Source organism: Drosophila navojoa, chromosome 3 (assembly GCF_054131105.1).
Source record: "Drosophila navojoa isolate 15081-1374.11 chromosome 3, UAZ_NAV_1.0, whole genome shotgun sequence".
Taxonomy (NCBI): domain Eukaryota; kingdom Metazoa; phylum Arthropoda; class Insecta; order Diptera; family Drosophilidae; genus Drosophila; species Drosophila navojoa.
The window spans coordinates 5,235,453-5,246,721 of NC_142891.1; the positions used below are offsets into that span (position 1 = coordinate 5,235,453).

At 40.6% G+C, this 11,269-nt stretch overlaps 4 protein-coding genes across 6 annotated transcripts; 3 read left to right on the forward strand and 1 right to left on the reverse strand.

Moving 5' to 3' along the window:
- The first annotated feature begins 323 nt into the window (after positions 1-323).
- On the forward strand, positions 324-3,796 carry ThrRS (threonine--tRNA ligase). Of its 3 annotated transcripts, none has more exons than XM_030386537.2 (4): positions 324-615; positions 1,343-1,406; positions 1,527-1,960; positions 2,022-3,796. In XM_030386537.2, exons 1-4 carry the CDS (start codon positions 562-564, stop codon positions 3,606-3,608), a joined length of 2,139 nt encoding a protein of 712 aa, XP_030242397.1. In that variant the 5' UTR covers positions 324-561; the 3' UTR covers positions 3,609-3,796. The 3 variants fall into 3 exon arrangements, with proteins under 3 accessions (XP_030242397.1, XP_030242396.1, XP_089113115.1); XM_030386536.2 differs by having other exon boundaries at positions 578-831; XM_089256989.1 differs by lacking the exon at positions 324-615 and adding an exon at positions 1,104-1,255.
- Positions 3,797-5,215: 1,419 nt separating this feature from the next.
- On the reverse strand, positions 5,216-6,951 carry Rab6 (RAS oncogene family member Rab6). The gene has a single exon (XM_030386544.2). It carries the CDS (start codon positions 6,552-6,554, stop codon positions 5,928-5,930), a length of 627 nt encoding a protein of 208 aa, XP_030242404.1. The 5' UTR covers positions 6,555-6,951; the 3' UTR covers positions 5,216-5,927.
- A 473-nt stretch (positions 6,952-7,424) lies between these two features.
- Positions 7,425-8,517, forward strand: Phae1 (Phaedra 1). Its single transcript, XM_030386542.2, has one exon. The coding sequence runs from the start codon at positions 7,642-7,644 to the stop codon at positions 8,461-8,463; it is 822 nt and encodes a 273-aa protein (XP_030242402.1). The 5' UTR covers positions 7,425-7,641; the 3' UTR covers positions 8,464-8,517.
- A 61-nt stretch (positions 8,518-8,578) lies between these two features.
- On the forward strand, positions 8,579-10,973 carry Snx1 (sorting nexin 1). The gene is made up of 5 exons (XM_030386539.2): positions 8,579-8,892; positions 9,142-9,263; positions 9,321-10,206; positions 10,271-10,423; positions 10,495-10,973. Exons 1-5 carry the CDS (start codon positions 8,716-8,718, stop codon positions 10,543-10,545), a joined length of 1,389 nt encoding a protein of 462 aa, XP_030242399.1. The 5' UTR covers positions 8,579-8,715; the 3' UTR covers positions 10,546-10,973.
- Positions 10,974-11,269: the final 296 nt, after the last annotated feature.

Consider the following 11,269-nt stretch of genomic DNA (forward strand, 5'->3'; position numbering starts at 1 on the left):
TCATATAGTAAATATTAATATTAAATTTCTATTTATTACATATTTCATTTTTCATGTTTTACATACATAATTAAACTTATTGCTATTGACATAATTAATTTCTATTTAGCTTACATTTCAATTCGCAATTATTTAAAGGAACAATTTAAATTAACTTATTTTGAATTTAAAATGTTTCTGAGCATAAATAATCGATATGTTCAGCAAATTATCGACTAGTTTCTACATCGCAACGATAGTCAACAATTATTAGCCGCTCATTTATAAAAAATAAAAAATAAAAACTACTCACGTGGCACTGTTAGTCAATATTTTTTATATAGATGCAGAAGATATATTTCTGTCACTGAAAGACTCATTGTGCAAACCTACCAACCAAAACCCCTCAAGTTTTGGTCTTTTCTTAATTGAAATTGTCGTACTACCGGCTTCACAAAACCCCGGCTCTACTTGGCATTAGAAAAATCGCATTCTGTTATAACTTGCTGCAACTGTAAATAACATTCCGAGCAAATTTAGCAGCCGCAGTATTCTGCAAAGCAACAACAACGTGGAATCGGAATGGGTGACAACGTGGTGACGGAATTAAATAATTTGGATTTGAATAAGCAAAAGGCATGTTAAAATTCTTACAACTGGATCACAAGTGTATTTTAAAGTAAACGTAATTAAGTAATGTTAAAAGTGTTGCCGTTCGTGGTTGCATTTAGAGGCAGCAGATATAAAACCTTGCACAATATCCGAGCCTTGCCGCTCTCCAATACGCAACAGCGGTCAATACAACAAGAACAACATCAAGGCATACGCAGCGATCGGTGCTACGCAACTTTGGTTGGTTTTCCCGCTCCCAATTGTGTTTTCTATCTAAATATTTAAGTGTTGTTGCCACATCATATACGAATAGGCATAAGTTTGTGTGTGAGTGTGTGTGCTTCTACACGTGTTTGTGGATGCATGTGTGCATGTGCATTGTCATATGTATGCCAAATACTTATGCCAAAATGAATCACAGCCGCCGGCAGCCGTGACGTCACTAACTCCAACCATAATTACAGTCATGAATGCCTGTCCTTCTGCCACACTGACTTAACCTGCCTGCCCTATTGCATCAGTTTCTTGCGAAAGCAGATAAAGCAAAGAGCCGAAAACACTGTTATTGCTTTTTTTTTCGTGTGTGACAACTGTGCAAACGACAAAACACGAAAAAAGAAAAACACACAAAAATATCATTAATTATAATTGCTTTTCTAACTGTGTATGTTGTCTACGTAGCATCGAAGATAAAATTATTTTTCGAATTTAGTATTGAGTTTTATTGATTTATTTCGTGTACGCATTGCAGGCGGCTAAAATGAAGAAGGAGAAAAAGGAAAAGCCAGCTGCAGGCGGCGGCGACAGTCGTAAAGGTAATTAATTAATTAATTGTAAAACAAGTACAGTGAATGCTCATTATGATTAACACAGTTGATTTATTCTCTACAAGAATAGATAATTTATTATCTAATAACATTACCTTCAATCCATAGAGCTCAATCCATGGCCACAGTATATCGAGGAGCGAAATGTCTTCTGGAATAAATGTAAGGCCGAGTACGAAGCCGAGCTGGCAGCCAAACCGCGCACACCCATCAAAGTCACATTGCCCGATGGCAAGCAGGTGGATGCCACTGCCTGGGAGACGACACCCTATGAGGTTGCCCGTGGCATCAGCCAAGGTCTGGCCGATAATACCGTCATATCGAAGGTGAATGGCGAAGTTTGGGATTTGGATCGTGTGCTCGAGGGCGATTGCACTCTTCAGCTGCTCAAGTTTGACGATCCGGAGGCACAGGCAGTTTTCTGGCACAGCTCTGCTCATATTATGGGCGAGGCCATGGAACGAATCTATGGAGGACACCTGTGCTATGGTCCGCCCATTGAAAATGGCTTCTACTACGACATGCATCTGGAGGGCGAGGGCGTAAGAAATAAAAGCGTAACAAACATGCGTATATAGTAGTGATAAAATCCTTCTCACACAGATCTCCACCAACGATTATGGCACCATGGAGACGCTGATCAAGCAAATTGTCAAGGAGAAGCAGAACTTTGAGCGTCTTGAGATGAAGAAATCGGATCTCTTAGAGATGTTCAAGTACAATGAGTTCAAGGTGCGCATTCTCAACGAGAAGGTGACCTCAGATCGCACCACGGTCTACAAGTGTGGCTCCCTGATTGATCTGTGTCGCGGTCCGCATGTCCGCCACACCGGCAAGGTGAAGGCCCTGAAGATAACCAAGAACTCTTCCACATATTGGGAGGGCAAGGCCGATGCCGAGACACTGCAGCGTGTCTATGGCATCTCATTCCCAGATCCCAAACAGCTCAAAGAATGGGAAAAACTACAAGAGGAGGCAGCCAAGCGTGATCATCGCAAAATTGGACGTGAGCAAGAGCTCTTCTTTTTCCATGAACTGTCGCCCGGCTCGTGCTTCTTTCAGCCACGCGGCGCACACATCTACAACACGCTGATGAACCTGATTCGCGGCGAGTATAGGAAGCGCGGATTCCAGGAAGTCATCTCGCCAAATATCTACAACGCCAAGCTCTGGATGACATCCGGCCACTGGCAGCACTATGCGGACAATATGTTCTCGTTCGAGGCGGAGAAGGAGAAGTTCGCATTGAAACCGATGAATTGTCCTGGCCATTGCCTGATCTTCGACAATCGTAATCGCTCCTGGCGCGAGCTACCGCTTCGCATGGCTGACTTTGGTGTATTGCATCGGAATGAGCTGTCGGGCGCTTTGACTGGATTGACACGCGTTCGTCGTTTCCAGCAGGATGATGCGCACATCTTCTGCGCTCCTGAGCAGATCAAGAGCGAAATGAAGGGCTGTTTGGACTTTTTGCGACATGTGTACACCATTTTTGGCTTTTCCTTCCAGCTGGTGCTGTCCACTCGGCCAGACAAGTATCTGGGCGAACTGGATCAGTGGGATGCCGCTGAAAAGGCTTTGGCCGAGTCACTCAATGAGTTTGGCATGCCCTGGAAAGAGAATCCCGGCGATGGTGCCTTCTATGGTCCCAAAATTGATATTACCATTATGGATGCACTGAAGCGTCCATTCCAGTGCGCCACAATACAGCTGGATTTCCAGTTGCCCATTCGATTCAATCTCAACTACATCGCTGATGATGGCGAAAAGAGACGTCCAGTTATCATACATCGCGCCATCCTTGGCTCTGTGGAGCGCATGATTGCTATACTCACGGAGAACTATGCTGGCAAGTGGCCCTTCTGGCTTTCACCACGTCAGGTGATGGTCGTCCCAGTGGGTCCAGCCTACGATGAATATGCCAAGACGGTGCGCGATGAACTCTATGCTGCGGGCTTTATGAGCGAAGTCGACTGCGATGCTGGCGACACGATGAACAAGAAGATTCGCAACGCTCAATTGGCACAATTCAATTTCATTTTGGTCGTTGGCGACAAGGAGAGATCTTCGAAAACGGTGAACGTGCGCACACGCGACAACAAGGTGCACGGCGAGGTGTCTGTGGCGGAACTGATTAGCAAGCTGCAGAAGATACGCGACGAGTTCATCACAAACGAGGATAGCTTCTAGGCCACCACGCACCCTCGATACTCCCCGTAACAAAATATAATTCTCTATTTATATGTATATCAGCCTATGTATAACCTAGCGCTTTGCATAGCAAACGACCGGCATTTCTTATTCAGTTGTATTTACGCTTACATCAACGAAATCCTCAAAATAAATTATATAGCCTCGACACAGAGGCAAACCAATGATTCAAGATCTTGAATATGTTAAGAAACGGGAGTATCTAAAGTAGATTGTCTGATAGTTGGAAACTATCTTCAGCATGTTTAGAAGAATGCGGAATATGAATAAAGTAGATAGTTGGAACTATCTCAAGATCTGTTTCATTCTTTCATTCGTGATCATTACTCGATCTGAATGAACAACATATTTTCTATACATGTAGATAGATAGGTTCGTTGCCCATTGATTTATGAGTGTGTGGGAGCTTCATGCTTATCGTAGATATAATGGAAATGGTTCGATAAGAATGAGCCACGTTATGAAGTGAGTCACTCATATGCACGAGGTGGGTTTGAAAGTTTAGATATTTTAAATAAATGTTTTTGACTTCTGACTCTCAGCGCCAAAGTCCAATAATTTGTCATTAAAAAAATAAGCTTTAGTTTTTTTTGTTTTAATTTATTGCTAATACTTATTATGTTTAGTTTTTCATAATTTGATTTATTAAAAATTGCGTTTCGTATTTTTTTTTTCCTTTTTTTTGTTTTTATATCAATTTTGTAAGCTTTTGCTTGTTGCGTAAAAAATGCACAAAATTCTTTCTCGCTAATCGAAGCAAAAATTGTTAATATTGTTTTATAAATTGTTAATTGTTTACACTGCCTGTTTCATAAAAATACATATATATTTATTCATAAGATGCCAAGTTCTGCGCCGATCCCAAAATAAAAATAAACAAAAACAAACAAATATATAGGTCTTGAAACACAAACAGAAGCCGCAAACAAAACGGGAGCTTAGTCATAAATGGGACCATGGTTCTGCAGCGGATGGGAGGGAGGGCGTTGACGATCCGTTAAGGCAGGGGCGAGCGGAGTTTCGGCTTGAACACAAGCTGGCTCTCAATGGTATCTGTCGTTCAGGGAGGGGAGGAGGAAGCAAGGGCAACCAGCACACTACTTTGGAATGTTCTTTGCGTGTGTGTCAAAAGTTTGTTTGCTTTTCTCTTTTTCTTTTTCTTTGTCATTCTCTTTTCTCTATAATTTTTTCTTAGTTTTTTCTGTAAGTACAAGTTATGAGAAGATAGAGAAAGAGAGAGGGAGAGTGGGTTAAGCTATGTTCACACGTGCCAGTTAGGCTATAGTATAATATACATGTATATATATAACATAGTATATATATATAAGATCTACATATAGATGATATCATACTATAGTATGGTGTAGTATATGTTAGATATAATGAAATCTATAAAAGCTGCTCAGCTATAAAGATAATCAAAACCTCATTTTCTTATCAGTGAAGCGAGATGCTTTTGCAAAGTATTCTAAGTCCTTGATCTGATATATTCTTCTGCCTTTTCGAATATTTTTGATTTTTAAATTAATTTCAATTTAACGAGCGACCCCTGTCGTTGTCAACAAGCGAATTCTATAACGCTCCGATTTGAAATTAATTTCATTTGATTACAATTATTGTTTTTTACATTTTGTCATATTGTTTGATAGCAAATGAAATAATTTACTTTGCGAGCGAACACTGTAGTTATCCTTAGTCATTAAGTTGAGGCTACATTTTACAATAAACTAGTTTAATTATGCTGAACGCTTGTTAAGGCCTCGGCCGAGGCACGTCTGAACATAGCCTAACTCAATCATTTCAGCTTGGATATTAGGACTAGGCGCTTACTTATATTGCAATGCAATTCGATTTAACGTACATATTTAGCCGATTGCGTTAAATTAATTGTTTAGTCTATTTTTATGTTTTGCTATCATTTTCGTTTTATACGTTGTTTCATTAAGTTATTAACTTCTTTCTTCCTTCGTATAAATATAAATAAACTTAAACATAAAATCGTGTGTTTTTTGTGTGTGTGCAACTCATGTTTATAGCCTGGTTATGTTTTCGTTTATTTTGTCTCAATCTTGTTTAAGCATATTCATCATCATCATCATCATCATCATCATTGTTCTTGGTGTTGGTTTTAAAGCCCGTTGCCCACATACACCTAGTCTACACACTTGGTTGTGCCAGTATGTATCAAGGTGTGAAGGTTGTCGAGGTCGTAGCGGAGTTCTGTGTGCGGGTAAATGGAGGCTGGTGGTTGTGAACGTGGTTGCTGGATCGAGGATTGGTTTGGGTAATGGGCCAGTTCTAGCAGGCGCAGCCTCCCTCGGGATCCTTAGTCTCATTGGGCGAGTCCTTAAGCACAACCTCTTGCATATCTTCGGAAGGTTTATTCTCCGATGAATCCATGCCAGGCAGCGCCGCTGCCACACGTCTAAACAATTGTTTCACGTTGTAACCGGCCTTGGCGCTGGTTTCGATGAACATCACATTTAGATCTTTCGCCTTGCGCTCACCCTCCTCGGTGGACACCTGACGTTTGTCGGACAGATCCGTTTTGTTGCCAACGAGCATGATAATGACGTCACTGCCCCGCTCCGTACGAACATCATCGATCCATTTTGAGGTCTGATGGAATGAGTTTGTATTCGTGATATCATAGACAACAACGGCGACTGTCGAGTCGCGTATATAGGAGGGTATTAGCGAACGGAAACGCTCCTGACCGGCTGTATCCCACAATTGCAGTCGCACTGTCCGATCCTCCAGGTACATCGTTTTGGATAGAAAATCAATACCAATTGTCGCCTGGTAGGTGTTGTCGAAGCTGTCATACATGAACCGTGTAATCAGCGACGTTTTGCCCACACTCTGCTCGCCAAGGAACACCAATTTGAATTTGCGCAACGGGTTGCCAAAGTCGCCGGATGACATGTTTACTTATTTGTGTTTTTGATTTCGGTTTCGGTTTCAGCTGCTTCTGCTGCTTCTACTATTTCAACTCTTGTACGTGTCGACTTTTTCTTAATTGCGAGTTTGCTGACCTCTCCTCGCCTCTCTCTCGTTCACACACTCTCGCTCTCTCGCCCACCTATTGTTTTGCTATTGGGGCGTGTTACTTATGCGGCTTCTATTATACACGTTGCACTTTGTATATTATGCATATAGATATATCGATACACGCACTTTTTAATCTGATTATGCTTAGCACTAAGCTCAATTATTAACGTAATAGTATTAACAAAATTTTCGTAGAAAAGTCAGCCAGCAAGTCTATCTGAGTCAGTTGTAGAGATGGCTATCGATATACTATATCGATACATTCATTTTACAGTCAGTTGTGAAAAATGCAGAGTACGCAAAAATACCGAAAACATGATGCATACAAAATACTAAGCTGCCAGAGTGCGGCGCTAACGGACAAGAATTTTAAAACAAAATTGTTTTGCTGATGATGTTATCAAAGTTCCACAAATGTTGCTGAAACCCTTTCTGTTAAGGCTTATCAATAAATTAAAAGTGTGTTAGCGATCCACTTGAGATATTTGACTTAAGTCTAACTATACTTCTGCTTATCAATATATATATGTATATAAATTCTATGAAACTACTTGAATTGCACTTTTTTCGATATTTTACTTAAGCATCGTTTATTTAGATTTATAATAACTCAATATCCTCCGTGTTATCATTTATTAATATTGTCTTGTTACAGTGTTAAAATTAATTATTGATTTCTGAATTTGGCATGCTTTTTTTTAGTTAAATAATTAAATCTTGAGTCTAAGTAGGCATATTTCCACTTAAATTTGTTAAAAGGCTATAAATTGTTTTCACTATTACTGCTAGATAGTTATAATAATTAATATTACCACCCTTCCAATTAAATAAAACGCTTATCTATTTTATGAAAGCGCAAATTGAAATTTCTTATCATTACCTACGCTGTGTTTAAATCGTATCTCGTTTTTAATTTAAACGGCGCTTGATAAAGACAAATGTAAACAGTTCCTCGGAAACCATGTTGCTGAAAGGTCAGAAAGCCACGAGCTTATTTTTAATTGCCTGTTGCCTGTTCTTTGGCTTATGCCAAATATCGGCAGCTGTTGTCCGATCCACCGCGGGTGACCTGACTCCTAATGGACGTGTTGTGGGTGGCGTTGCGGCCCCAGTGAACAGCGCTCCCTATGCGGTTTCCATGCAGTATCAAGGCACTCACTACTGCGCTGCCAGCATCTTAAATACTCACTGGTTGGTTACGGCTGCTCACTGTTTGATGAATCGTGCCCAGGTCCTTGGCAGCATTTTGGTGGCTGGCAGCAATGCGGTTCAAGGAACTGCCTCAACTACACAGAAACGGAGCATTACCAAATTTGTCATCAACGATCTGTATACGGGTGGAGCGGTCCCTTATGATATTGGTCTGGTTTATACGCCTACTGCATTCACCTGGACCTCTGCTGTCCAACCTGTAAATCTTCCCAAATCCGGAGTAGTACCAACTGGTACTGCGAATCTTTATGGCTGGGGAAGCACCTCGAAGACAAGTTCACCTTCGTACCCCAGCGTATTGCAAGTGGCAGCAAATATTCCTATTATACCCATCGCGTCCTGCGAAAAAGCTTTGGCTAAGGATGTGCATAGTACTAATATATGCACGGGACCTTTGACTGGAGGAGTTAGCATATGCACCTCGGATTCAGGCGGTCCTTTGGTGCAAGGAAATGTGTTGATTGGCATTGTATCCTGGGGCAAGATGCCATGTGGACAGGCCAATTCACCATCTGTCTATGTTCAGGTGTCCTCGTTTATATCCTGGATTTCTGCTAATCAAAAGGTTTAATAAGCTATATATTTGTATATACTAAACACAAATAAATACATGCAAACTACAGTATTTTAAGCTGTCGGTATATTTTCCAAAGCTTTTTTACACGCTGGTCACGCTTTGCACTGCACTTCAGATATCGATAATATTGTCAAAGCCATTGTCTTGCGGCTATCGAGCAGGGCGACATAAAAATTCCAATAATTACAATTAGAGCCACGGTTAGCGCAACGCATTTGATTAACATTTATTGAGAGCCGTTGCACAATGGAAGTCGACACTGCGACAACACCTGAGCACAATCGAGAATTTGCCGATGTGGACATCAACAATGGTTCAGTATCCGGTGCATCTGACGAAGAGGAGGTCCCAGCACCGGGCAGCGTAACATTGGAGCAAGAAAATGATTTATTCGTATCGGCAATGACGCCGAGCGAAGTGCATGTAAGCAAGCAGCGAACAAATATTTATTCAATTAAGCATAATTTTGATAGGTCGCGAGTAGGGCGGCGTCGGAGCTGTTTTATCTTCTGCTTACAATGTTCGCGTGCTTTGTTTGATTTGTGACAACGTCACAGAAAGTCTCGCTGACGCCCCTCTATGCGATTAGGCAGGCGACTGCGACTTATCGCAGTGCAGTTCATCTCTAGTGTAAGCTAATTATATATATTTATTTGTATGTAATTCGAGCAGCGTCGCATTTCTGCGAGTAATTTAGAGGAAGTGCTGACAGACGATGGTGATTATTTCATTCAAATTGTCATATCAGATCCGCAGAAGGTTGGCGATGGCATGAGCTCCTATTTGGCCTACAAGTGAGTCACACATGGCTTATCTCGTTTCACTCATTTAACTGCAATTTATTCGTTTAGGGTGACCACGAAAACAAACATTCCAAAATTCAAGCGCAATGAATTTAGTACTTTGCGCCGTTTTAGTGATTTCTTAGGTATCCATGATCTGTTGGTCAACAAGTATTTACGTATGGGTCGCATCATACCACCGGCACCATCAAAGAATATCATAGGCAGCACCAAGGTTAAAATGAGTCCACAACAAACTGAGCCGGGCACACCGATTAATCAGGAATGGATCGAGATACGACGTGCAGCACTAGAACGATTCGTCCAACGTACAGCCCAACATCCAGTCCTGCGCGTCGATTTGGATTTCATCAATTTCTTGGAGAGCGACCAGGAGTTGCCGCGTGCGGTGAATACGTCTGCTTTAAGCGGCGCTGGAGTCATACGACTATTTAATAAAGTCGGCGAAACAGTTAACAAGATTACGTACAAAATGGATGAGAATGATCCATGGTTCGATGACAAGATAACCGAAGTTGAGCACTTGGATTCAAATCTGCAAAAGCTTTCTTCAGCATTAAAGTCTCTCGTCTCCTCACGTCGAGAGCTGTCCGTACTGACTGGCCTGGTGGCTAAATCGGCAGCTATGCTGAGCACCTGTGAGGAGCACACAGGTCTGTCGCGTGCGCTCTCCAATCTCGCCGATGTGGAAGAAAAGATAGAACTGTTACGCTCCGAGCAGGCAAATTCAGATTTTTATATACTGGCCGAGTTCGTCAAAGACTATTTAGGTCTATTCGGTGCGATTAAGTGCATTTTCCATGAGCGTGTTAAAGCGTTTCAGAACTGGCAATACGCTCAAATGCAGCTGTCGAAGCGACGTGAGAATCGTGGACGATTTGAGCTGGCTAATCGTGCTGATAAACTAGATCAGGCCCAACAGGAAGTCGAAGAGGTTTGACATTTAATTTGATGTCATTTACACACGTATAATACAAGAATTATCTCATTTATCTCAGTGGCAAGGGAAAGTCCAACGCTGTCAGCAGCAATTCGATGATATTTCGGCCGAAATAAAGCGAGAAATGGAACGCTTTGAGCTAAGTAGAGTGAAAGACTTCAAGGCTAACATTATAAAATACATCGAAGTTCAAATGGCTCATCAGCAACAGGTAAATTTATAGATATAAATCTATATATTTATATATTAATACTAAAGGTAATGCTATTTTATTGTACACAGATAATCAGCTACTGGGAAGCATTCGCTCCATTTGCCAGAGAAATCGTTTAACTTTTAATTCAAATCATGCGATGCATTTCAGAAAGGTTGCACTAAACAGCAATGCGGCATTTAGCTGAATATATGTAATTAATGAATTATTTAAGCGTGTGCGCGGGACCAAAATTGTGGAGATCGAGAAAGGGTTGGAGTTAAAAGTTGCCGCTGCTGCTGCTGTTGCCGTTGGGTATATCCTAACTCTTTAAATTCCTCGTGCAGATAAAGTTGAACTTTTACTACCGATGCATTCAAACACACACACGTATAAGTATATTATTTTTATTCTCACACAGTAATTATTATTATTATTGCAACTATTGCTTTTATTTTTGTAAATGTATACAAATTTAAAAAATGTTTATTATAGACGTTTGGCGTAGTCTACATGTCGCAAAGCGCGAAAATATTCTCAATTTATATTCGGTATTATATAAAACAAATTAACAAAAATTAACTTCAATGAAGGCAGTTATTAAATGAATGCATGAAGCAAATACAAAAATGTAATTAAGTGATTGAGTTGGGAAACGAATAGTCCCATCATTGTTGTTGGTTATTATATATATGTATATGTATATTCTGGAATCCTTTTGTAACATGACAACGCTACATAAAATTTAAATGAATAAATTTGTAAATATGTATGTATGTATCCAAATATTTGTGCCAGCTAAGTTTGCTTTTTAACTGTCAGTGCTAAATTAGATAGTCAATATCGATAACGATAAGTTCATAT